The 25,898-nt window shown below is 38.7% G+C and overlaps 1 protein-coding gene across 2 annotated transcripts in view; it reads left to right on the top strand.

The window, feature by feature from the left end:
• Positions 1-22,598, top strand: part of LOC131236769 (DNA mismatch repair protein MLH1) — a 40,868-nt gene extending 18,270 nt beyond the window's left edge. The window contains exons 13-16 of one of the 2 annotated variants that reach the window (XM_058234194.1): positions 9,016-9,177; positions 12,125-12,302; positions 19,455-19,618; positions 21,913-22,598. In XM_058234194.1, coding sequence (XP_058090177.1) covers positions 9,016-9,177; positions 12,125-12,302; positions 19,455-19,618; positions 21,913-21,957 — 549 coding nt within the window. In that variant the 3' untranslated portion in view covers positions 21,958-22,598. The remainder of the gene's footprint in view (positions 1-9,015; positions 9,178-12,124; positions 12,303-19,454; positions 19,619-21,912) is intronic. The other variant, XR_009166872.1, reaches the window with a different exon arrangement.
• Positions 22,599-25,898: the final 3,300 nt, after the last annotated feature.

Genomic DNA, 25,898 nt, shown 5'->3' with positions numbered 1-25,898 from the left:
GAGAGAAGAGTATCCTACATGCTCAGACTTTGGTGATTTGTATGCGTCATTATGAGATGGTTAGTTGACCGACAGTCGTGGGTTTGTCATCATCAATGAGTTCCTATTTAAAGGGGACATACCTGCATTCCTCGTACCTCCCTTCGTGATTTCTTAGTTTGAGAACTTTATGTAGGAGGGGTAGTCGGTCATTTGGGGAGTGGAGGATAGATTTTATTGGCCAAGTCTCAAGGGAAATGTCGCCAAGATAGTTGGGCAATGCAGGACTTGTCAATTGGCGAAGCAGAGAAAACAAAATACATGATTGTATATGCCTTTATCAATACCCCATGATCCGTGGTAGGACATTAGTGTGGATTTGGTGTTGAGCTTATCGAAAACTATCAAGAAACACGATTCCGTATTTGTGGTTGTGGACCGCTTTTCCAAAATGGCCTATTTCATTCTGTGCTCGAAAATGTCAGATGCCTTCAATGTGTCTAAGCTTTTTTTTAGGGAGGTAGTGCGTTCACATGGTCTACCTAAGATCATAGTGTCTAATCGTGATGTATGCTTTATGAGCTATTTTTGGAAGACACTATGACACATGATGGGGACAAGGCTTCAATATTCATCTGCTTATCTCCCTCAAATAGACGGTCAGACTGAGGTTGTCAATAGGAGTCTTGGAAACTTGCTTAGATGCCTTGTGAGTGATCACGTCCGAACTTGGGATACTGTTTTGCCCATAACCGAGTTAGCATATAATAATTCCATTAATAGGTTCATAGGCATGAGTCCATTTGAGGTTGTGCATGGCTACAAACGTAGGAAACCTGTAGATCTCATACCTATGTATGTGTCCCATAGGCCATCTAAGTCAGCACATGAGTTTGCACGTCACATACATGAGTTGCATAGTGAGATCAGGAAGCGACTTAAGTAATGAAAAATACAAAGCATTTATTGATTCTCATTGCATGTTTCATGAATTCCAAGAAAGAGATTACGTCATTGTTCGTATGAGGCCTAAACGGTTCCTACATGGGGCCGTTAAAAAGTTGCAAGCGCATGGTGCAGGACCTTACAAAATACTGTAGAAACTGGGTCATAATGCGTATGTAGTAGACCTTCCACCTACCATGGAAAGTAGCTCTACTTTTAATGTGGAAGATCTAGTATGATACAAGAGTCCTGCTACTTCGCATTTTGATCTATTCTCAGGCCCTCCCACATACCATGACCTAGCCCCAAACCCATGGCCCCTACCTAATCAATCATCCCAACCTTTGCCACCCTTACCCTCCTTGCCTACTCGAAGTGAACAAGTTGAAGGCATACTGGATGCACAAGCAGTTTCCACTCGCCATGGGGGATTTCAGAAATTCCTCGTCAAGTGGAAGCACAGGCGTTGGATTACAGAGGACGAGCTACAACATTTAGATCCAGACATCTTAGAGCGCTACAGGAGTTTTAGTCCGCCGGAGGCGAACTCTTCTCAGCCAAGGAGAGTTGATGAGGACATCATTTCACATACATCTTTGCGTACGTATCAAATGAGGAGACGGGCCGCACCGATTTCTCTGTGGCTAGGCGAGTACCCATGATCAAGTTGAAGACCCCATATGCATGCGTGAGCATCTGGAAGACCCCACACTGGAAAGATGCACGTGGGCTGTTTAGGGAGTGGGTTGGAACGTCAGATTCAAGGGATGTGGCGATCGGGCCGATGGATCGCATGGATCACATGATCAGGCCATTGATCGTGGATTATCTCCATCAATTTTTAGATTCTATCCAGTGTATCAAATAGCGTTCGTAGCGTACGCTACGTAGCGTAGCGATTTCGCTACGTAGCATCAGAAATAGCATTTTTCCCCTGTAACGTGCGCTACAGGGGTCGTAGCGTACGCTACGGGTATGTAGCGTGTAGCGCAGGTAGCGTACGCTACCTGTTTTGTATATATATATATATTTTTTTCCAGTGCAGGAAACAGTGGTGAACTCACACCACAAGCAAACTTAAGTTAAAAAACCTAATTCTAAAGGGCTTCCACCCCCAAACCGCAGCAGCCGACGCAGCTGCTCTCCCCACCCTTACATTTGGAGACCCAAAATCTTCTCACAGAGCAGATTTGACGCTGCCGACGCTGATTCTCTCCCCACCCTTCAATGTTGTGGTCAGAAGTCAGTTGCCAGGCGCAAACCGACACTGCTGACATTGCTCCTTCCCACTTTTCAATCGTGAGTTGGAAAAACTACTTCCAGAGGCAAACCGATCGCTGTGGAGCTTCAATATTTACAGTTTTCAGCGATTCAATCTCATCTTGAGACAAAAATAGGTACGCTTCTTCCTTTTTTTCTTTTTCTTTTTTCCTTCTTCTCCTCTTCCTTCTTCTCCTTCTTCCTCTTCTTCTTCTTCCTCTTCTTCTTCTTCTCGGACTGCTGCGGTTGCGGTCGCAGCTGCGGATTCTTCTTCTTCTTCTTCTCTCTCTCTCTCTCTCTCTCTCTCTCTCTCTCTCTCTTTTCTTTCGGTTTCCCCCTCTTCTTTTTCATTTCCGGCATCGAAAATGGAATAGACTAACAGCCACGCACTTATTATTATTATTATTATTTTTTTGTGTTCTGCGGTGCACGTTGAACAGTGCACTTGCACTATTTTGTTACACGGTTCCCTGTAATGTTTATTTTCCATCTAACCTGTTAATTAGGTCACACTGACATGGATGAAGGGAAAACACACATGTCAGCTTGATCTAATAGTTTTGTAGCCCCCAATAAATTTTTAATGGTGGATGTTTAATTATTGTTGTTTCTTATGGTGCGGTCCACCCGAGCTTTGGATTTGCCTCATTTTCGGGCTCATGCCCTAAAATTATTTGGCAAAATGGATGGACAGTGTGGATATAACACATTTATCATGGTGGGGCCCAAAAAATTTTGACACTTGTGTGCTACACTTCACAATCCGAGTCCCACCTAATTCGGGCCCTTAAAAAATTGTACACGAGACATGTATTAACTTAAAAATCAGAAGACCCTATCCATCAACTTCTTACTATTTAATATTTATCATATATATATATATAATATTTTAAAATTAAAAAATAGAAGTATTGTGTAGCTTACGCTACACGCTACACTATTTCGCTACACGCTACGGAGGGTTGAACGCTACGCAACACGCTACCGCTATTTAAAACACTGATTCTATCATCTTTTAGGATTTAGTTTATGATTACTTTATGTTTGGACACATTATGAGTGATTTAGTTGATTTTTCTTTACACTAGAGTCATTTTCATCAAATTTCATAAGACACGGTTGAATTTGTAATTTTTGAAATTTATTGAAGTTATAAAAGAGAGGTTGGCATGTGACCTCTCTTTATCAGGTTTTTTTTTTTTAAAAGAAAAAAAAAGAAGAGAAGAAGCTCCTCACCTCTTCTTCTTCCATCTTCATGTGATTTGAAGGTGACTTCCATGTCATTTGGAAGGAAGATTGGTGCGAAGCTAATCTTCGTCAACGGAGGTGCGAGGTCTCCATCTATCACTTTCATTATCATCCCTTCATCAACCATCAAGGTATTCTTCCACGTTCTCCGATTTTCGTTCTCCTTCATCCTAACATCAACATCCACTCGATCTTCATACATTATGCATCCAAACCCTAACCCTAAACCTAGAAATCCCAAATATTCCTATTTCCCCAAATTATCAAACCCTAATTCTTCACAATCTTCCATTAAGCCCAAATCCTTACATTCCCTCCATCCAAAACGCTAATTCCCTTGTCCTAGTACTTAAACCCTTTTAACCCCTCAACCCAGTTTACCCCGTTAACCCTAATTCCAAGTTTTCTCCAATTTCCCTAAACCCTAATTTCACCTTAGCTAGTATTAGATAATCTCCTTTGAAATAGGCTTTACCCTATGCTATTTGGATTTCCGTACATCCATTAGATCATAGTTTCCTTTATTCAATGGTCTCGTAGGATGATGTTTGATAACCTATGCTAGAATTATGCATGATCTTCTCTTGGGATTTTGATATTTGTAATGATGATAGCAAGTTTTGTGGGTGTTTTTTTTTTTTTTTTTAAAAGTTAATTTTGCTAATTGATCTCACCAATATTTGAGTTCATGCATCGGTCCTACATCACCACTCCTCAACAAGTGAAAGAACCTTATTACAAACCCCAAGCTCAGAACCCTTAAGGTGTTAGAAGCAGCGGCTGTTGTAGCCCACAACAAAGCGAGTAAAGCCAGCCTCCATCTAGCCTTCCCAAGGGTACCTCCACCACCAGGGACTCTTTTAACTACAAACATGGCATAGTTATACTACAATCTGGACCATCCAAATCTCTAACTCAACCATGAATGGAGCACAACCAAAAATTGCACTAAGAAGACAATAGCAACCATTTGATTTTTCCCTTTGACTTCGGACCACATACTATTTTATTTTGACCATTGATTTGATAGCAATTTGTTGGATAGTTATGGTTGCTTGATTAGTGTAATTCTAAGAGATATTCTCCATCCATAATGGGACCCACAATTCAGATGATACAACTATACATAAATGCCACACGTGAGGGGGATGAGTCACCACCATTCTCAAATGGTACTAAACTAACAAGAACTTAGCAGTCAGTAATCGAGAATGTCTAGCTTACCGCTCAAAAATTGTGATTCCGTACTCAGCAGCCACAGGACATGAAGTGTAACCTTACCATATTGATGAGTTGTTTGTGGGTCCATCATAACGTGTCTGGCATCCAAACCATGCATCATTTGTGGCTCACCATGAAGAAATTAAATGCCAAATTAAGGATGATCCAAAACTGTGGTGGCCACACTGTAGGAAGCAGTGTAAAAATCATATTCCCAAAACCAGCAAATTCAAGTGCATGGCCTACCAGAGTTCTCAATCAGCCTGATTTTTTGGGAGTTACTTAATCCTACAGGTTGGATGGGATATAAACACTACAGTGAGCCCCAAACATGATAACATATGTTTCTATGGTAGGCGTTTTCCACTGGTGTCCCCCTGCTTTGTGGTCCATCTGAGTTCCGATTTGACCTGATCTTTTGGCTCAGAGTTTGTACCAGGACATGCACCCAATGGATGGAAGGAATTGTGGATACACATCAGAATGGGCCCACACAGGCATCATTACCCAATGGATGGAAGGAATTGTGGATACACATCAGAATGGGCCTACACAGGCATCGTAAAAATCATGCCTCTTATATTTTGGAGAACGAGTTGCATGCATCTGTATCAGATTGACTTGTCCTGACTTGGACAATTTGCACCAAGTCGGATCCTATTCAAATCAATTTAGAGGGGGCATTTGGCGAACTGAGGGGTGTGCCATGTACCACATTGCCCCTCACCGAAATTGGTTCACATTGAGGTGATATTGCATCAGTTTTGGCTGATTCTCTAAATCTAGGTTTCACTGTATTAAACCTAACTTAAAGAATAAAGGCTTTATAGAATACTAATAGTGTGCATGCAGAAATAAATGTGTAATAGGTTTGCTTCTAGCAGTATGCTTGATGCTTTGTGACGGAGAAGTTCTAGGCATAGATGATTCATGATCAGCGGTTTTCTTTCAGCGAGTGGTAGAGGTCTGCTTGTACATTTCTAGATTTGATTTTTGGGTTTATTGTTGGACTTGCCTGGAGGAGGAAGTATTTCTGGTTCACGCGTACCTCTTTTGTTTGTGGTCTTGACTACTTTATAGTGCATATGTGAGTTGATTTGCTGGTTGGATTTAGAATGGAAGGAGTGGGACCATGAGTATGGATGAAAGAAGTGTCCTAATGCTGGCATGCCATATAAGAGTCATTAATGGTGAAGTTTGGCATCACCAGTTCAGGAAAAACTCCTGGACGAGATAGACACTGAGCACATATTATGCAGTCTAAGAACCTCTAGTGGCTTCGCCGCGACCTGTCCTGTGGCAGACATGGAAAAATCCCTAGAAATTTCTGCCTGATCTCCCTGTCAATAGCTGTCCTCTGCAAAGTCTCATAAAGCATACTGTCTGAATTGATCCTAAATTTGGAGAATGGGTATCTTCTTCTTTCTGTTTGATGTGAAAACATGACCTCTTCTAGTTTTATAGCCTCTTCCTTCTCTACAATGCCTAACAAAGTACCTTGTCATAGAAAGCATAAAACTTGGCGTGATCTTCCTCGAGCATCGATTCATGATTTGTAAGTGGTTGTCATATAACATCTTCACTGGTTAGGCCAAGTGCATAACCTCATTCAACCTTGAGAAGAGATTCCCGAGATAGCTTCTTAAAGGAGATATTGATGCAGGCATGCAGCAAAGCTGCAGAACTGGATGTCCAGAACACTAAGCGTTATATGTCAAGTCCGTACTTTTTCTTTATTTTTTTATTTTTTTGTCTACAATAGTCCTGAGTTCTGACATTTGTTGTAGCTTGTCTTCCGTTGCTGTTTATCTGTTAAATGCAGATGCTGTTTGGTGTGTTTGTTGCTGATCTTTCATTTTATTTGCTGCTACATAGTTCCTGCAAATCTTTTTTTCTTTCCTTCTTTGATCTGTTTGATCGGTCTCTCTTGTTTTGTTCTTCGTGCAAATTCATATATTCACTAACCAGAAATCTACATCCGTCAGAATAGTCCTATACTTCTTTCTTCCCCACTACCTCACATCTGTTTATCACCACCAACCCATAGTACTTAAATCAACATCTGGCCATTTGCCTGTTTCTTCCTACATCAGCCTATGTATATACCCCCTGTCAAATTCCTTGGCATTGGCCTATGACGGAATATACTCATCACCATCACCATCATCAACTAAGCCTTATCCATTTTAATTAGATGAATCCTGTTCCACCATTCCACTCCAGACAGAGATGTATCCTCATGGCAGAAAATTTCATAAGTTGAGGTTCATGGAGGGCCAAAGAGATGTAGTGGTGATGATGATGATAGAGATGGTGGAAATTACAAATCTACTCCAAACAGTTCCAATCCCACATTGATTGCCTGGTTGTGCCCAGAGATCCCAAATTTAGAAACAAAGGCTGTGATGGATATCGTGCCATGGCGATGAGTCAATGTATATACACCCACTATTGAACAATCTAAAGAAAGAACAGTTTAAAGATCCAGTAGAAAATGTTTCTGAAGAAGACATCACAATCGATGACAATAAATGCACTAACGCAGGTGAGATAAATCAGTGAATAGATTGACAGTTTGATCATCTGATAAGTACACTGACGGATTGACCAATGAATTCATTGATTGATGAATTTGCGGATGGATCGATGAACAATTCTATGGGTGCGTCTACCGGTTAATCTACATACACTGATGGATGGAACTGTGGAGATTGACTGGTGGAAAACGGATGGATCAATGGGTAGATTGATGGCTTATTTCAAAGTAAACATGGACACATCAATCATTCCACAGAGAATGCAACAATGCATGAGGATCTAGGATCCATCGAGATCTGTGCTGATTGTTGGTTGGGCCCACTCAACAACTTCTGTTGATATGATATAAAAGCAGACCTTCCTGATCGATGTGTGCGGAGATCTGAATGAGTTCTTCCTAACCAGGAGAGATTGATATAGCAGTGGGTTTTTGGGTCCATCCCATGTAGCTCACTAACAATAGGTCTGTTTTAACAGTTTGAATTTGTTAAATGTCTAGATCATCATCATCATCATCATCATCATCATCATCCAAGCCTTATCCCAACTAATTGGGGCCAGCTACACGAATCCTGTTACTCCAATGTCAGGATTCATGATAAAAGTTGAGGCAAATGTTTACGCTGGCCGCCAACCTAACGCAACCCTGCCACAGGCTTTATGAAATAGTCAATTGCATAAGTTGATTAAAATCAACGAGTTTGTTCAATGTCTAGAAGAAGGCCTTCAAATTTCAATAGACCCCTGCATCACCCATGAAGTTCTGTGAACTTCAAAGAAATACACCCACACCCCTTTCATGTGGACCAGTGTGGTTGTTAGAGTCCAGGTTTTGCAACTGTGCTGCATCTGATATACTCCACTTTCATGGCAAAAGGAGCAATAGGGGATTGTTTCTTGCTGCTCGATGAGATGGCATGGCCATTTAAAGTAAGTACTACCATATAATTTATTTTTGTTCTGATTTCCCAATGAAGTGGCATTTCAGTAACTCTCAGATGAGGTAATATCTAGCTACTCAAAGTTATATCTCAAGCTTCTCAAGTACTGCATTGTTTCAGGCTTTCAGCAATACATCCTATGATTACACCAAATGATTCAAAAGCCTGTCGCATGGAAGAAATCTTGTTGTGACTACAACATGCCACATTTCAAATTATCGTGGGTGGACTAATAAGATCTGCTGCATTTGTTGTTGTGAGCTTTTATGACATCACTAGTTCCATTCTTTACCAGTATGATTTTTCTGGTTAGGTTTCTGTCCAGTTGTAAAGCATTAGAACATTAGCTCTTATACATGCTAAATGTATGTCCCTCACCTCACAATAATAACAAGTTATAAAAATGACAGTTTTATCTTCTCATATTTTTCCTTTGGGTTTCAGCAAATCAGTGAGCGTTCTAACTTCAAAGACATTTTAATTAGAAAATTCTGGCTCGTCTTTTTTGTGGTATTGCTTTCACATAGTGATATGTTTCTCTCATGATTTTCAATCAAGAATGATATTTTTTTGTTGGTACCATTTGTTCAGAGCAATTGACTTCCCTAGTAATGTCGAGCACTAGGAAATTTCTAATTCCTATTTCTATTTCAGTTCATTTATATAATTGTATTCCTCATTTTGTGGGACCAGGATGTTATCCTGTATTCATCATGAAGGTTACAGTTTTGTCGAGTGGGCTAGGAATTTTTTTTTTATACATTGTAATGTGTAGTTCCATATAATAAATCAACTCTCTTATAGGCATGTATTTTGGCAAGCATTTCAGTAGTATGTTTGCAATTCTTTGCTGACACTCTTTACTCTTTCTTTTTATCATCAGATGAACACTGAACTTCTCTCGCAAAAAGCTGAAATGCTACAGGAATACTTTTGCATTCATATAGATCAACAAGGGAATTTGTCTAAGCTTCCTGTCATACTCGACCAGTACACACCTGACATGGACCATGTTCCAGAATTCGTGTTAAGTTTGGGTAATGATGTAAGTGTTAATATTGTTTTGGTTATTGCTCTCTCTCTCTCAGTCCTATATCTGTACAGTCATTTATACCAAGGTGCATGAATACATTGTGTATTGGACTCCTGACACTGGTGCACATGTTTTCCAAAATATAAAAAACTTAGTTCTTTATCTATCTACTCTTAAGTTTTGTCCTTTAGACACCTGTAACTCTATAAGTATGTTCCAACCTTCATTATCAGTATAAAAAGGTATTTAGTTGAATGATTGTCTTACTCGTATCCATTAAAAACAAAAGTTTCTTGCTCTTCTGCATTTTCAATCTTCACCATTCACAAAAGCTTATTTAGTTGAATGAGTGTCTTACTCTTCTTCATCAAAAACAAAAGTGACTTGCTCTTTCTGGATTTTCTTATTCTTGTCTCTGCTTTATTGGTGTGCTGAATGTTGCTTTGTGATTTCACACGCTTTTTTTTCTCCTCTTTTTAAATTAGGCAATCATGGTAGCACTTGAGCTAAAGTAGTGTTGTTTTATTGAGCAAAAGCACAAGCTACCCCTCAAGCTGCGTTGATGACGTGGATTTTAGCCATTAGAAGACTGGTAGAAGAGAAGAAGAAATCATCATGTTACCTAGTGTTAGAAAGGTTCATCTCAAGGAAAGTTGGGCTCTTGTAGCCAAAAAAATTCTAACTATGGGAGAAGATGAGTAGATAATATTTACAAGTCCAATTGAGTGGCTGGTCAAATGAGCCATATGTGGTTAAAGATAAGACAAACTTATCTTTTGGGCCTTAAAAGCAAATATTGAAGTCTTATGGAGCTCCCCTGAAAGTGGTGGCCTTCGGGTGGTTAGTTGGCAGTGAAAAAGTCCTAATTGTTGATAATCTTCAGAAATGCTCAATGGTGATTCCCAATGTATGCATCATGTGTGTCTAATGTTGAGTCGGTCAGTCACCTCTTTATCCACTGTCAATTAACGCACAGGGTGTGGAGTGGTATCCTCAAGAGCTTCAATATGGTTTGGGTTATGCCAAGTTCAGTCGGTGAGCTACTCATGGCATTGCATAGAGTGGGCATGCGGAAGCAAATTAGGGATTTTTGGAGGCTAGGCCTGTTGGATGGTCTTTGGGCTATATGGGAAGAAAGGAATCGAAGATGCTTCCAAAATGAGAGTAGCTCAAGGGAGGTCTTTAGTAGGGCCTTGATTTTTGGAGGCTAGGCCCGTTGGCTGGTCTTTGGGCTATACGGGGAGAAAGGAATAGACGTGCTTCCAAAATGAGAGTAGCTCAAGGGAGCAGGTCTTTAGTAGGGCCTTGTTAAACATAGCAGAATAGGCTTCTTGTATAGATGGGTTGAAAGATTGCTCTTTGCCTTTTCAGGGATGTATTTGCAATGTTTGTGGTTTGTAGCTTCTGCCCATCTTCCTTCTTTTAAGAAAATTTTCTCTTTGTTGCCTTTACCAAAAAAAAAAAAAAAAAAAACGGTGGAGAAGAAGAAGAAGAAGAAGCAAATATTGAGGTAAAAAACAAACTGGATAAAACAAACATGGGTCTAGATGGTGTGAAGGAGAGTTCAAGCAACTGCACAAAGCTGAAATTACAGTCAACATGGTCAGTCTCATACCTGGCCAGTGGCTGATTAAATCTGAGAAAGGGTTGGAAATGAAATAGATCGGGATTTTGCCCGGAAAAAGGAGTGCCAATGTTGTCCAACCCATGCAGGTATCCAGAGGCTTCTGGGAGAAATAACTTAGTGTGCAGTTATTTGTGATCTATACCTTACTTTGAAGAACCCTCAATATTTATGTCAGTAATTTCTACAGCTGCAAGATATTTTGTTGTTTTGGTTTGGGCCTATATTTTAGTTATAAAGTGAATAATTTTAGCTTTTTATGGATGGTTATCTAGAGAACAATCAATTCGAGGTGTTTTGTCATTTATCTTAATTATTAGGACTTAATCTGGAACAGACAGATTTGAGGTAAGTTGCAGGCTGTAGTTCCGGAAGGTATGCTGCTTATTGTAAGGGATTTTTATTTATCATGTTGATGTAAGTTTCAGTTGGTTCTCCAACGTGGGGGAACCCCTTTTGTTGCTTGACCTCTTCTTTCTTTGTTTCTTTTTTTTTTTTTCTTTCTTTTCACTCTCTCTCTCTCTCTCTCTCTCTCTCTCTTTTGTTGCTTTCTTTTTTTCCTTTGTTGAAGGGTTTGTTGCTTGCCTCTTGCAAAAATGCTTTGGTAATCATATCGTTTACCTTTTTTGACGACTGGGCTTGTTAGAAGAAGATTTTTACTGCATGAATTTCATCTCCATATTTAAGCCCTGTTAGAACTGCGCTAGTTAGGAGTGGATACAACTTGAAGGCTCTAAAATGGCACGGGGAACACTCAAAAGGATGGTCATGGAGGTAGTAAGAAAGGACTTGATGATCTATGGTCTAACTGAAGGTACGACTCTCAACAGAGTGGAATGTTGGAGTGGATGTAGCTGACCCCAGTTAATTGGGGTAAGGCTTAGATGATGATGATGATGATGATGATGATGATATTTAAGACCTGTTAGCTCTTTTGGCAGTTGTTATTTTGAAAAGCTCAGTCTGTTTCTTGGCTTACTATTTACTCAGGCAGGTGATACACAGGAAGGATATTGAAACGCTTTGAATTCTCATGCATGCCTTAGTTGAGTCCAGTTTCTGTGTTTGTTTGAATTCTAAGAAGGCTTTCCAGAATTATTTCATTGCCTTTATTTATTTATTTATGTTTTCTACAAAACCATCTGAGAATACTTGAAGATCACCAAAGAATCATCTAATGATGCCAGGCTGCCTATGTTTGCTAGTTACCACATAAGCTCATCTTTTCTACTGAATGTTACATTGGAACATATGTGCCTATTTTGCATTCTCTGTAACCTGATATGCCTATTTTGTAATATCGGTAACCTGATGGATATTTGGCCATATTTGTAGGTTGACTGGGAGGATGAAAAAGAATGTTTTCGAGCAATTTCAGCTGCTCTTGGAAACTTTTATGCGATGAATCCTCCTCTCTTACCCAATCCGTCGGGGGATGGGTTGCAGTTCTACAAGAAGAACCAAAAACAGTTTCAGGGTGTTGAAGATGAAGGAAATGATCCCAATAATTTGGGTGTGGCATTATTTATTGGAAACTATATTCTTGCTGTGTTGATTGCACATGTTACACATCCAAACACTTGTATGCATGTAAATCACACTTGTTAGGTTAGGGTTTATCTTGTATGGGTATGGTTGGTTAGGGCTGAAACCAAGAAATTTTTGGATCCCATCTATCATAAATCCATCACTTTCTGCTCATCTGAGTCTCATCATCTTGGTCACCTGCTATTCTTCTGTTTTATTTACGTTCAGGTAGGAAACTGGGTTTTTGAGCTGTTTAGTTTGCCACCACCATCATAGTGGTGGTCTTTTTATTGGTGCTCCCATGCGATGAAACCTGAAAGAACTAGGATTACAAAAGCCTGAAAGATTTCAAATCTCAAAACCAGGAACCATCATTTTCCATCTGTGCAGCAATGTAGGATTGATGTTACTCTGACAAAGATGTGAACTCTTTTATCAAAATTTGATTCCCCTTTTTTTTTTTTTTTTTTTGTTAGTTATTTCCTACAGCTTGAAAGTATACATACTTCACCAATGATTAAGGCTGTGTTTGGATAGATGAGTGAACTTAATTATGAATTGCGAATATTCATTTAAGGGGCAGTAGCAAAATTGGTAACATTTCCTAGTGTCATTGCGAAGTAGTCCTATAATTGCAGTTAGATTCTTTTCTAATCTTGAAAAGTTATGGAACTGCAAGTCACACAGCAGATGTGAATCACTTCTGCACTTTGTGGTCTTGGCTCCTCTATGTGAGTAAAAGACTGCGAGACCCCTTGTTATTTTCATGCTCTCATATTTAAGAAAGGATATTTTATAGGATGGTTATAAGACCAGTCATGCTTTTTGGGATAGAATGCTGGACAGTTAAGAAACAACATGCTCATGTGATGAGTGTAGCTGAAATTAGGGTGTTGAGATGGATGAGTGACAAGACAAGGATGGAATTAGATATGAATGCATTCGAGGGAGTTTAGGAGGAGCACTAATAGGTAATAAGAAGAGGGAAAATAGACTTAGATGGTTTTTTTCATGCACAATGGGCAAGGGGAAGGCCAACAGGATGCAGGTGGAGGTAGTGACAAGACTTGATGACCTGTGGTCTTACTGAAGTTATGGCCCTTGATAGAGTGGATTGATGGAAAATGATTCATGTGGCCAACCCCATTTAGTTGGGATAAGGCTTAGATGATGATGTTGTTGATGATATTTTGAGAAGGGGTAAGACTCCTATGATAGTCCACGAACATTTTAAAGATGGTGGTGACTCTTCAGCTGTCAACATGTCATGGTTGCATAGCAATCCAAACTATCCAAATTGCTTAATCATATGGAGCATAACAAAGAAGAAGAAGAAGAAGAAGAAGAGGATAGTAGTAACCATCTGATTTTGACCATGGATTTTTTACTAGAGGGAAAAGTCATTCTTATAAGGAAAGTTGGTGGTGGAATGATGCGGTCCAAGGACCATTAGCTAGAAATGATTGTATTGCAAAGCCTGACAAAGGACTAGAAATGAGTAAAATGTAGAAGAATATAAAATTTCTGAAAAGAGAACACTAAGAAAGTAGCAAGGCTAAATTTAAGGCATGTGATGATCTATGCAATTGATTTTTTGAGAAAAATCTATACAATAGGTTGGGGATGAGAAGGTGAGAAAGATGTCCTCAAACTTGCAGAAACGAGGGAGAGGAGGTGTAGGGACATATCATGTTAAATGTGTTAACAGCAATGATCAGAGGGTGGTTGGTTAAGGATGGCAAGATCAATGAAAGGTGGAGAAGAACTTGTTAAATGCCAACCACTTTGAGAGCGTAGGGATAAATGGTCATAAAGTCAAATTAAGCTATAGATCATAGTTAGGACCAATGTTGTTAAAATCGTTATCGTATTGCAAATCAAAATATGGGTTGAATTGTATCGAATTGGAAATCGTATTGTAAATATTAAGATTTTTTATGATTTTCTTAAAATTATGAAAAATATAAATAAATCAGAAATTTTTTTAAAAAAAAACTTAGCAATCATCCTTTTGCGATCAATTTGCACCTAGTAATATCATGTCATGATAGTGTTAAAGGATTCTTATCTTTCCTTCTTTCTTTTTTTTAATCTTTCCTTCTTTCTTTTTTTAATCTTTCAAGAAATTTTCCTTAAAAAACATATAAGGATCCTTTAATAATTTATATTCTTGTTACCTTTCTTGAATGTAAAATCACATTGGAAAAGTGGCATTTGATTCTATAGACAGACGAAAAAGATATTTTGATTTCTAACCATCATTCCACAATACATATAAGTTAACATGATTGTCATCATCCATAAAAACATTCCAAATAAGTCATACATCGATTTGGTGTTTCGACTAGTTAAGAAGTAAGAAATCATTTTTATTTTTTTTTAAAGCTCTATGATTTAACGTTGAAGAGAAGGTATATCATTTAATCTCTTATAAAGAACAAAATAAAATAATTTACCTTTTCTAGACAAGTCTTTTTTCTTTTTTTTTTCTAAATGATTCTTAAAGCCCCCACCAATTTAGAAACATAAAATGAAAGCCAAGTAAAGCTTAAAATAAAATAAAACAAATATAATTGGAATCATAAATCGTAGGATTCATATAAAAAGGGTTTCAAATAGTTTTTCTTAAGATTTGACTCAAAACGTAAATCGTAGGATTTTGACAACACTGCTTAGGATTATGATATCTAAAGTAAAAGAAGTTTTGAGAAAGATGAAGACCGGAAAGGCCTTTAGACCAGATTTTATATCAATACACATGAGAGAGATTGATTTATTTTGGTAGATTAAGTTGTTTAATAAGGTTGTAGCTTGTAAGAACAATGAAGATGGCAAACAAATGTAGGGAAAGTATCGTGGTACCTAGTTACAAAAGTTAAAGAAATTTACCTATTTATAAGAATAAAGGAGAAATATAGAGCTACACTAACTACTATGGGATTAAACTTACGAGTCATGCTATGAAAATTTTGGAGAGAGTGACGGAGCAATGATTGAGGCATGAGACAAATGTATTAGAAAATCAGTTTGGCTTTATGCTAGGGAAGTCAACCATTAAGACCATTTTCTTACTAGGACAATTGACGGAGAAGTTCAGGGAGAGGAGAAAGGATCTCCATATGCTCTTATTACTTGGGGGTCGTTTGGATGCTTGTAAAGTCCTTAAGTTGTAAAGGGATTACAAGGGCTGTTTAGATGCATGTATTTGCCTGTAAAAACTTTATAGGCTGTAAACATATTACAACTTTTAGCTATAATATGAAACGTAGTAAAAAGGCATGTTTCATATTACAAATAAAAGTCTTTACAGCTAAAAAGGCATTATACATGTTTGAACACAATGGTTAATATGCACTCATGATACGTGGGGCCCACCGTAATGTGTATGGTATATCCAATCTATCCATCACATACTTCCCTTGATGCTTTCCTGTGGCCCTAAAAAAACAGCTTGTCCATTATCAAATGGACCACACGAGGGAAGGATGGGACGTCCACCATTAAAAATTTCTAGATTGCATTTGGGGCCCACTGTGATGGGTGGAAGACATCCAATCTGTTTAGTGTGTGCATGCTCTAATGCTCTCTTACGGCCCTAGAAAAATCAAGTCTTTTGACAAAGGACCGATGTATGAACTCAAATATTGTGTGAGATCAACCAGTAAAATTAAATTAATTAATAAAAATCACAAAACTTGTTACCATCATCACAAATACCAAAATTCCAAAAGGAGATCATGTATAATTCAAGCCCAGGTTACCAAGCATAATCCTACAAGACTATTAAATAAGGAAAATCTGTGTTTTAAATATCGACGATATTGACCGATATATCCCACGATATATCTTGTATCCCACCTGTGCGATATGAAACTCACAAGTAGTGCAATATATCTCACATGTTAGATTTGATGAGCATTTTCGATTTTTAATCCCTTTTTTTTCCAGTAAATCATGTTAAATTAGCGTCAAATTGTTACAAATACATGGATTAGGAGCTTCAATTTTGAGATTTGGAGGAGATGGGCCGAGTTGCGGGAAGTTGAAAAAATCAAAATTTCCCACTTGGTCGCAAATTGGTTGCAATCCTTATGTCCAAATATAAAATCAAACATGTATGTAACCTAATCTAGTGATTCTTCTTTTGCTTTTGAATGTATCGGTTGTGTTTCCACACGTCTTCTTATATTTATAAATTATATTAACGAACTTTGAATATACTTGCATCAGTTAGACAATGCATAGATTATGACCCCATACAAAGAAAACCTATTGTGTGCACATATTTTTTGTAATGTTTTGATTTATAAGTGTGTGTTGATGTGTTTTTTAACAATCACTGAAGTTTCATTGAAAAAATCGACCAATTTCCCCGTGTTTCCAACAACAACGATACATTATGCGATACAACCGATATATCCCACGTGATAACCGATATGTATCTATATCCCAAAGGTGCGATACATAATGCGATACCGATATTTCGAATACTGAGGAAAACTAGGATTTAATGAATGTAGTAACATCCAAATACCATAGGGTTAAACCTATTTCAAAGGAGAATGTCTAATACTACCTAGGGTTTACTAGATTTAGGTGTGGATGAAGTTAGGGTTTGGGGAAATTGGGAAAAACTTGAAATTGGGTGAAGGGATTCGTTGTAAATTGGGTGAAGGGATTCGTTGTTTAGGCTTTAATTAGAGGGGAATTAGGGTTTTAGATAGAGGTTAGGGATTTAAGAGGAACGAAGTGAATGTGGGAATTAGGGTTTGTGAATTGGGATTATTGTTGAAATTGGTGATTTTGGAATCGGGTGTTAGGGTTTGGGTTTGGATGGGGGAATGGAGAGGATTTTGATGGGAAAAGAAAAGGAAACAAAAGGAATGAAGGGGAACCATACGGCCAACCCTGCGGGCTCACACATGTGGCTGTACACTCGCACGTTTGGGTTTGGTAGGGTATGGTTTTGGCTCCCAAGGTCAGGATTGATGTGGGAACGATGAAGGAGAATGTTTTAAAATGTTTGGAAGGGGTTATGAGGAATCTAAATGGGAGAAATCGAAAATTGTGATAAATACCTTGTAATGAAAAGCTCGAAGGGATAGATAAGAACCTCGTGCTCTCTTTGATGGAAGATTGGCCTCACACCAATCTCTCTTCCAAATCACATGGAAGGCTTCTTCATATCATATGAAGAATAAAAAACATAGCTCTCTCTCTTTTCTTTTCTTTTTTTTCAAAATAATGGCATTAGGGCTCCACCCCCCTCCCTTTTTCTCTTTTATAGTCTCATAAAAGACCTTTTACAAAAAGGAGCTCTCAGATAAGATTCTCAACATAAAGACGCTTAATAAATTAAAAATTATTCCTAACTCCCTAATCTCAACATCAATACAAGTTATACCAAAAATAACGAAGCACGTAAACAATCTAAACAGCTAAATTATTTTGTGGCCCATGGGGGTCCACGATTAAGATGTCCGACAATGATGATCGAACAGTCCGATCATCGTGTCCACCCGGTCCAACTGTCCGATGTGTCTATCAAGCTCCTATATACAGCCCACATGCATCTTCCTAGTGTGGGTCTTCAAAGATGCACGAACATGCACATGGGGTCTTCAACATGAACATGGATATGCGCTTAGCCACAGAGAAATTGGTGCGGCCTGCCACCTCCCTTGATTTGTACACAAAGGTGTGCGTGAAGTGATGTCTTTATCATTTTTCTTATGTGATTTGCAGATTTTAGAAGGTTCACTGCCCAAGTTCTATGGTATGAATACCTACTTTATTCATTGTAAACACTTTACAGGCTAGCCAAACACACAATTTATTTACCTATGAATAGATTGCCACTTAAAAGCCAAACAGAATAGCATGTAAACCGATTACACTTTAAACTCTTTTCAGGTGTAATGTGTTTACAACAAAAAAAATTACAGGCCTCCAAACGACCCCTTAGAGAATGCATAGAATAGGTTCCCTAGAGAAAATCCCGTCCGTGTTATGAAGCTAATGAGCCTAATTGGCATGGTTAAGGATCTTGTGGTGTATGTTGTTTATGGATGATATAGTTTTAGTTGATGAGATGAGGCGAGCAAACGCAAAGCTAGAATTGTGGAGGTATGTGGTGATTCTAAAGATTTTAAAATAAGACAGAAAGACAAAATATATGAAATGCCAATTTATATTACAATAGGAGTGGAATGAGGAATTGGTTAGTATTGATGGCCGAGTAACTTAAAATTACCACTTCTGATATATCGGGTCAATAATTTATGAGAATGAAAAGATCCAAAAGGATTTTGCTCATAGTCATAGGATGGATTAAGCGGAGATGTGCCTATGGAGTTTGATGTGATTGCTGCATACCAATCAAATTGAAGGAGAGATTTTATATGCCAACTACAAGACCAATCATGCTTTATTAGACAAAATGTTGGGCAATTAATGAATAACACATTCATACAATGTGCGGCTGAAATGAGGTTGTTGAGGCAACTTAGGGAGTAGCTCCAGTAGGTAATAAGAAGAGGGAAAAGTTAAGGTAGGAAGAAAAGATTTATGACCTATGGTTTAACCGAGGATATGGTCCTTGATAGAATGGAATAGAGATACAAGTTCGATGTGGCCAACCCGAATTAATTGGGATGCTTAGATGATGTTGACGGCAACGAAGATGATGACAACAATGATAATTTTTTAAACCACTCACTATTTTACTTTTAACAATTGATTTGTTACCGATTGGATGGATGGTTAAGATTTTCTGATAAGTCTGATTTTAAGGATATGCTCCATCCATAATACGCCCCAAATTTCGATTGTCTAGAGTCTGGATGGTGTTGCATGAGTGCCACATGTGGGGAGGATGAGTCACCATAGTTTTTGAAATGGTGAACTGTCGTCACAAGAGTCTAGGCCTTTGAGAAGTAGAGCTTTTTTTTCTTTTTCTTTTTTTTTCACATTTTTATTTAAGAGTAGTCCACATCCTTAATATAAATGCGAAGGAAATTTCAGTTGCTTGTTTCCACATTATTAGATTCATTATTGCTATTTGGTTTGATAGTGCATGCAAATGCACCTAAATGACTTCCATTAATCTTTAATCTTGATTCTTATGACAATGTCACAGGGGAAGGTGTCAATGCAGAGGATGACTTTGACCATGAATTACTTTCAGAGGCAGAGACGGCGTGGGCTCAACGTGAATGGACCATTCAACACGTCTTGTTCCCATCGATGAGACTATTTCTCAAGCCGCCGAACACAATGGCTACAAATGGAACTTTTGTGCAGGTTCTTCCCTCTAGCCCATTCCACCTAATTATATATTTTTAAATAATCCAAGAACTGAGTAGATTCATGAATACTTTTATTGAGCTTTTACGACTTTTAATATATATATATATATATATATATATATATATATATATATATATATATATATATAAAATCAATGTCTGTACAAGTGTGACTTGGGTTGGGCTCAACCCGAACTGGATTGGTCCAACCTGAATATAGGTCGGATCGTGTTGGGTTGGTTAGGGTTGGGGTCGAGTCAGTCTCAAGATGGGAAACTGGACCCCACGAGTTAGTTTCAGGATTGACAACTCAACCCCAGCCAAAATGGCATGTGCCTCATACTCTTTAAGATCAAGTATTGGCGCAAGCTCTCTCCCTCCCTGTATTGGCGCAAGATCTCTCTCACTCTCTCTCTCTCTCTCTCTCTCTCATGACCGATACTTTGCACCAAATTAGACTGATTAATAATGAAATTTAACAAATTTTCATGATATTTGGTGCAACCAAACACAATCTAAAGTAAAGAAAGCACCGAAACCGATTGTATTCTGTCACTTATATTATTTCACTAAAAGCATTGAAAAGATCAACTATTTTTTAGTGAAAATAGAAAGAAGTATAACAAATCATTGAAAACATCAATTGTTTTTAATGTTGTAGTGAAAAATAACTTGCAACATGACCTACTTAGCATGCGGCGTAGTTTGTGTAGTGTGTAGTATATGCAAATTATGAAGTAGCATAGTCTACACGTGACTTAAGTTATTTTCATGAGCTATGTAGCGTTAAGGCTAAGCTATGCTACGTAGCGTAGCTTCCTTTTAACGCTATGTAGCTCATGAAAATAGCTTACTAATTTGCATAGGTCACATGCTACACAACCTATGCGCCCACTACATAGCTTATGTTAAAAAATATTTTTCACTAAAACATTGAAATCAATTAATGTTTTAATAATTTGATGCATTTTTCTATTTTCAATAAAAACTATTTGATCTTTTCAATGATTTAAGTAAAATAATATAAGTAACAACATTAAATCAGTTCCATTGTAATGCGGGGGCATTTTCACATCGGGCTCGAGTGGGGTGGCATGTGGGATGCGGGGGCACACTTGAGGTAGGCGGCCTATAGAACCCATGGATTTGGGGGCCGTGTGAGGCAGAACCCATAGATTCGGGGCCCACGAGGGGGCGGAACCCATGGATTTGGGGCCTTGGCTGAGATAAAGGGATTAATGCGCCATGCTCTATCAGTTCAAACTTTTAAAGCAAGTGGTTAATTGTCCTGCATCAAATAGTATCAGAGTGGGAGGTCTTGTATTCGAGATTCCTCACTGGGGGTGATTAATGTGTGGGCATTTTCACACTGGGCTCGAGTGGGGTGGCTTGTGGGATGCAGGTGCACACTCGAGGTGGGTGGCCTGCGGAACTCATAGATTTAGGGCTCGTGTGAGGCGGGTGGCTTGTGTGAGACAAAACCCATGGATTTGGGCCCACTAGGGGGTGGAACCCATGGATTTGGGGCCCACGAGGAGGGTTCAGCCGATGACCTAACCCATGGATTTGGGGCATGGGGTATGAGATTAAGGGATTAATTTGTCGTACTCTATCTGTTCGAGCTTTTAGAGGAAGTGGTTAATTGTCCTGCTTCACATTGCCTTTTTTAAATCTTTATACTTAATCTTTACCATCTTTTTCATATTATAGGTTGTGTTTGGTTGCACCAAATATTATGAAATTTTATTATTGATTAGTCTAATTTGGTGCAAAATCTCATGAAATTCATAATATTTGGTGCAACCAAATGCAACCTCAATTAAAAATCTATAAGTAGTGTGTAGCTTACGCTACACACTATGTAGCTTATGCTTCACGCTTCACAAGGGTAAACGCCATGCCACCGAGGTGTTCCAAAACAGTAATGGTGGCTGTAACGGCCACCACCGTTACTGTTATGATATGGACCGTGACGGCCATTTTTATTTTTTGAAAAAATTGTTACTAGACCATTACGGCCTGTTTTTCTGTAACGGTCGTTTTGACCCTGTAACTTGTAATGGTTATGACCACACGTTCTTCACTATATAAAACATTGATACACGGTTACACACGCACATATACAAAAAGAAAGAAGAAAAAAAAGAAGAAAAAAGATACTGTAGTAAGGGAATTAGGTGACTATGATATACTTTAAATTTTAACTAGTGCTATTTAGCTAGTTATGTTGCCAACTTGATGCCATTTTGATGGTTTAGCTTATCTGTTTCCCTCGTGATTTTTTAACAGGTTGCTTCCTTGGAGAAGCTTTACAGGATTTTTGAAAGATGTTAAGAGAACCACATCCGAGCCACCACCACCTCAAGGGAAATCGTACTGAAATGCCCCTACATTCAAAAGCTCTGACAGAAACTGCCCCATATTGGCATTTGATTGACTGCAACACTGGCGTGGATGAAGAAAATGTGCCAAATCTGTGGAGTTGATTCACTTCAAATGGGGAAATGGATGGGCATTTTGGTCAGAGTCAGAAAATCAAGGTGGTCTACCATACCCCAAGGTATCCTAACATGAAGGTAATTTACCAAGGTACAGAGCAATGGTACTTTCTCTAATAGGGCTACTTGGGGGATCATTTTGTAGAGAAATCAGCAACCAGTTAGCACATGAGGAACCTGTATATTGCCTAAACTACCCCTCTCACTTCCTATTTGCAAGAATCACAAACAATAAAAAAAGCTTTGGCTCTTCGTTGTTATAAGAGCATTTTTATACTTTGCTAGACCTACAGGTCCCCCACACGGGTACAAGGCAGCTCATGTACATGCGTCCATGTGCTCCAACATGGCACTTGGGTGTGTGATGGGTCCATTGTGTAGTTTTGCTGTCCGAGGAATCAGGATAGTCCACTCAACAATCAACTGGGCTACATGTTTGAACAGGCAAACAGCATAGGAAAAGTTTTCCAAGTCTCATACATGCTTCTATTTGTTTTATAAATTGTGGGCCACCTGATGACTAGACTATCTTGATTTTATTTTATTTTTCTCATTGAGGATATTTGTGATGTGAGAGGCACCTTGTGGTTCCTTGGATCTCTTGCCTATGCCATGATGGCGCATGTGGTGGTCTGTAGATGGCCCACCTCATACACATGTGGGCATATAGAGATTATGCATTTGTGCACTGGATCGAGGAACATTTGACACCTAGTATCATTTAAGAGCAGATTAACTTGACCTCGCAATAGGATCTTCACAGTCATAATGCCTGCGGCATCAAGAATCTATTGGTTCCCATGCATACTTTCTGATCACTGATTTTCAACTCCATGTCAGCGAAGAATTTTCTGAGTTTGTAACTTGTCTGGATGAGGCAGAATCCATTAGACTTTTGCATCACAGTCTGCAAGAATGGATTTCAAGACATTCACATAGATCTTTAGGATCTTTATTTTCACATTTGTAACGCTGGCCTTTCTTTTCTTGTTCAGATATCTTTTCTTGGTATTTTTATTATTAAGCTTGAAGTCTTCTTTCTCTCTTTTTTTACTTTATATATATATATATATATATATATATATATATATATATATATATACACGGATGTAGGGAATTGTTAATTTTAAGGAGTTGTGTGACATTTACATGAGAAGATGATAGTAGCAAGTTATTCATTTGGGCACAAGAGGTTTAACATTTATACAAGTGCCACCTTTCAACCTGTTTTCTTTGGTGTGGTCCGCTTGAGCTTTACATCTGCATCATTTTTAGGCTCACAAGTGGTCAAATTAAACCATTCAACCATCAATCAGAATGATACCATTATATTAATTTCCTAGTACAAGAATCAACCATCCACATGTGTTCTAATATTGACCCGTAAGTTAATGGAACCAGATTTTCTTTTAGGGGAAACATATATAAGGTTGGACTAACCTGATGAATGGATTAGATCTCTTATGCATGTGCTGATTTAAGGGGAAATTTTTTTTAACTTATTTTGTAATGGGATGGTAGCCGATGCCTATGTTTTGGACTGTATTATAGGTACACACGTGGTGAAATGGCCCTGAGGCTGCCACTCTAAATGATAGAAAACAATGATTTTGAGTGCTTCCTATATTTAGGTGTATGCAATTCAAAGCAGGTTACTGTTCCCCCACATCCATCAAGGCCAGTTTTAGCATCAGACCTTTCATGCACCATTCACATAGTGGCTCCATCTATAGGTTGTTTACAAGGACCTGAAAGTGTGCGGTCTAGAATCCACATGACGTTTATTTTGCCAGCCAACCTATTCATAAGGTCACACAAGCCTGGATGAAGGGGAAACAAAAATATCAACTTGATCTAAAACTTCTGTGGCCCCAATAAGTTTTCAATGGTAGGCGTTCAATCCCCACTCCTTTTTATGGTGTGGTCTACTTGAGGTTTGGATCTCCCTCATTTTTGGGCTCATTCCCTAATATGATCTCGTAGAATGGATGAAGGCTGCGGATATAACACATACATCCCCACAGAACTTTGGCACATCAACACATCACCAATGTGGGAGGTGTGGTACACCAAACAATCCCCTTCAAATCCTAATCGGGCAAATGACGTTCAAGCTCGGCCCAATTATTAAACGGGCTTAAATTTTATTCCTAGATCCAACCCTCAGGCCTAGTATTCCAGCCTAAACACGGCCTGAAAGCCTGATGAGCCCAGCCTAACCATTGACAGCCTTACTACCTTATCACTTCTCTGCCATATTTGGGCCATGCTTATTTATTGTTTATGATGTTAGTTTCAAATTGATAAACTGAAAATTCATTTTTGAAATTTAATTTAAGCGTTGAAAATTTAAAAGTGTTGAATAGTAATTTTAAAATAATTTTAAAGATATTTTAAAATTAAATAAATAAAAGAAATTACCAACAATTTCAGCATTAGATGAAGGCAGGGGAGGCCTTTTTTTCTTTTCTTTTAAAGCAAGACATTTTCTGTGAAAATTAATTTAAGCATATCCTGCACGGTGAGGGTGTTTTATTTCCATTACCTGATGCCTGACTGGTGTGCATTGGATCCAAACCATATATCTGGTCGACCTGATCCATGGGGCGACCAAGGTTTAAAATCACAACAATAGGAATATCCTCGCCATTTGAATAATGACTTTCAAATGGATGCTAAAAATGAAGAACCAGTCAAATTCCGTTGGAAAGGCCAATGGCTAGGATGATCGAGTGTGATTTTAAGCCACAGGCCATTTTCCATCCACAGGCAAGACTGTCTGGATGGACATGTTGGACCCACCACCCTACCTGCCATGTGATTCTCTTGCCATTTCACGGGGAGAGCTTCATATTTACTAAATGCAACCTTAGGAAATCTAAATATTGTGTTATCGCCTCTGGATGGAAAACTCTGTTTTAAACAGTGTAATTGATTAAATCTTTAGAAATCTTTATCTTTCAGTACAATTTTTTTTTTTTTTTGGTAGGGGGGACTGAATTAAACGGGCAAACTGAGGGGGGGCAATTGTTTCCTATGGTGTGGCCCACCCGAGTATTGAATCATGTTATTTTTGGGTTTCCATAGTGAACGTGTGGTAGGCTACTGATTAGGGCTGTCAGTGGGCCAGGCCTGGGGTATGTCTTGGCCCAGATTTTGAACTGTTCAGGCCATTGGGGCAGCCCTATTCAAATTTCTGATTTTCAGGCCCGAGCCCGGCCCATTGACACCCTCACAACTGCTGGATGTGGTGGATCTTATGATAGTTTGAAGGCCTCTTGCTATCCCTAGTGGCCCAACTCTGTGGATCCCACCATGATGTATTTGTTTTATCCACGCCGTACATATGTTTTGCCAGCTCATTTATAGACCAAGAGACCAATGTTCCTATGGCCCACCATGATGTTTATGGACCATCCAAGTTATTCATAAGGTCAAAGACCTGGATGAAGTGGAAAAAAAAAAAATTATGACCTTGATCCAAAACTCCCGTAATCTCAGAGAATTTTCAATAGTTTACATTCAATCCCCACTGTTTCTTGTGACATGGTCCACTTGAGCTTTGGATGTGCTTCATTTTTGAGCTCATGCCCTAAAGTGACATGGCAAAATGGATGGATAGCGTGGATAAAACACATACATCACGGTGGCCTCCACAGAGTTGGGTAACCAGGGATAGCAATAGGTTCCTACTAGAGCTGGACATGAATAGAGTTAGCTCGGTTAACTCACTCAACTCACTTAGGCCAACTCAACTCATCCAAAGCTGGGTTCATG

This window comes from Magnolia sinica, chromosome 2 (genome assembly GCF_029962835.1).
Source record: "Magnolia sinica isolate HGM2019 chromosome 2, MsV1, whole genome shotgun sequence".
NCBI lineage: Eukaryota > Viridiplantae > Streptophyta > Magnoliopsida > Magnoliales > Magnoliaceae > Magnolia > Magnolia sinica.
This window is presented reverse-complemented; position numbering and strand designations above follow the sequence as displayed.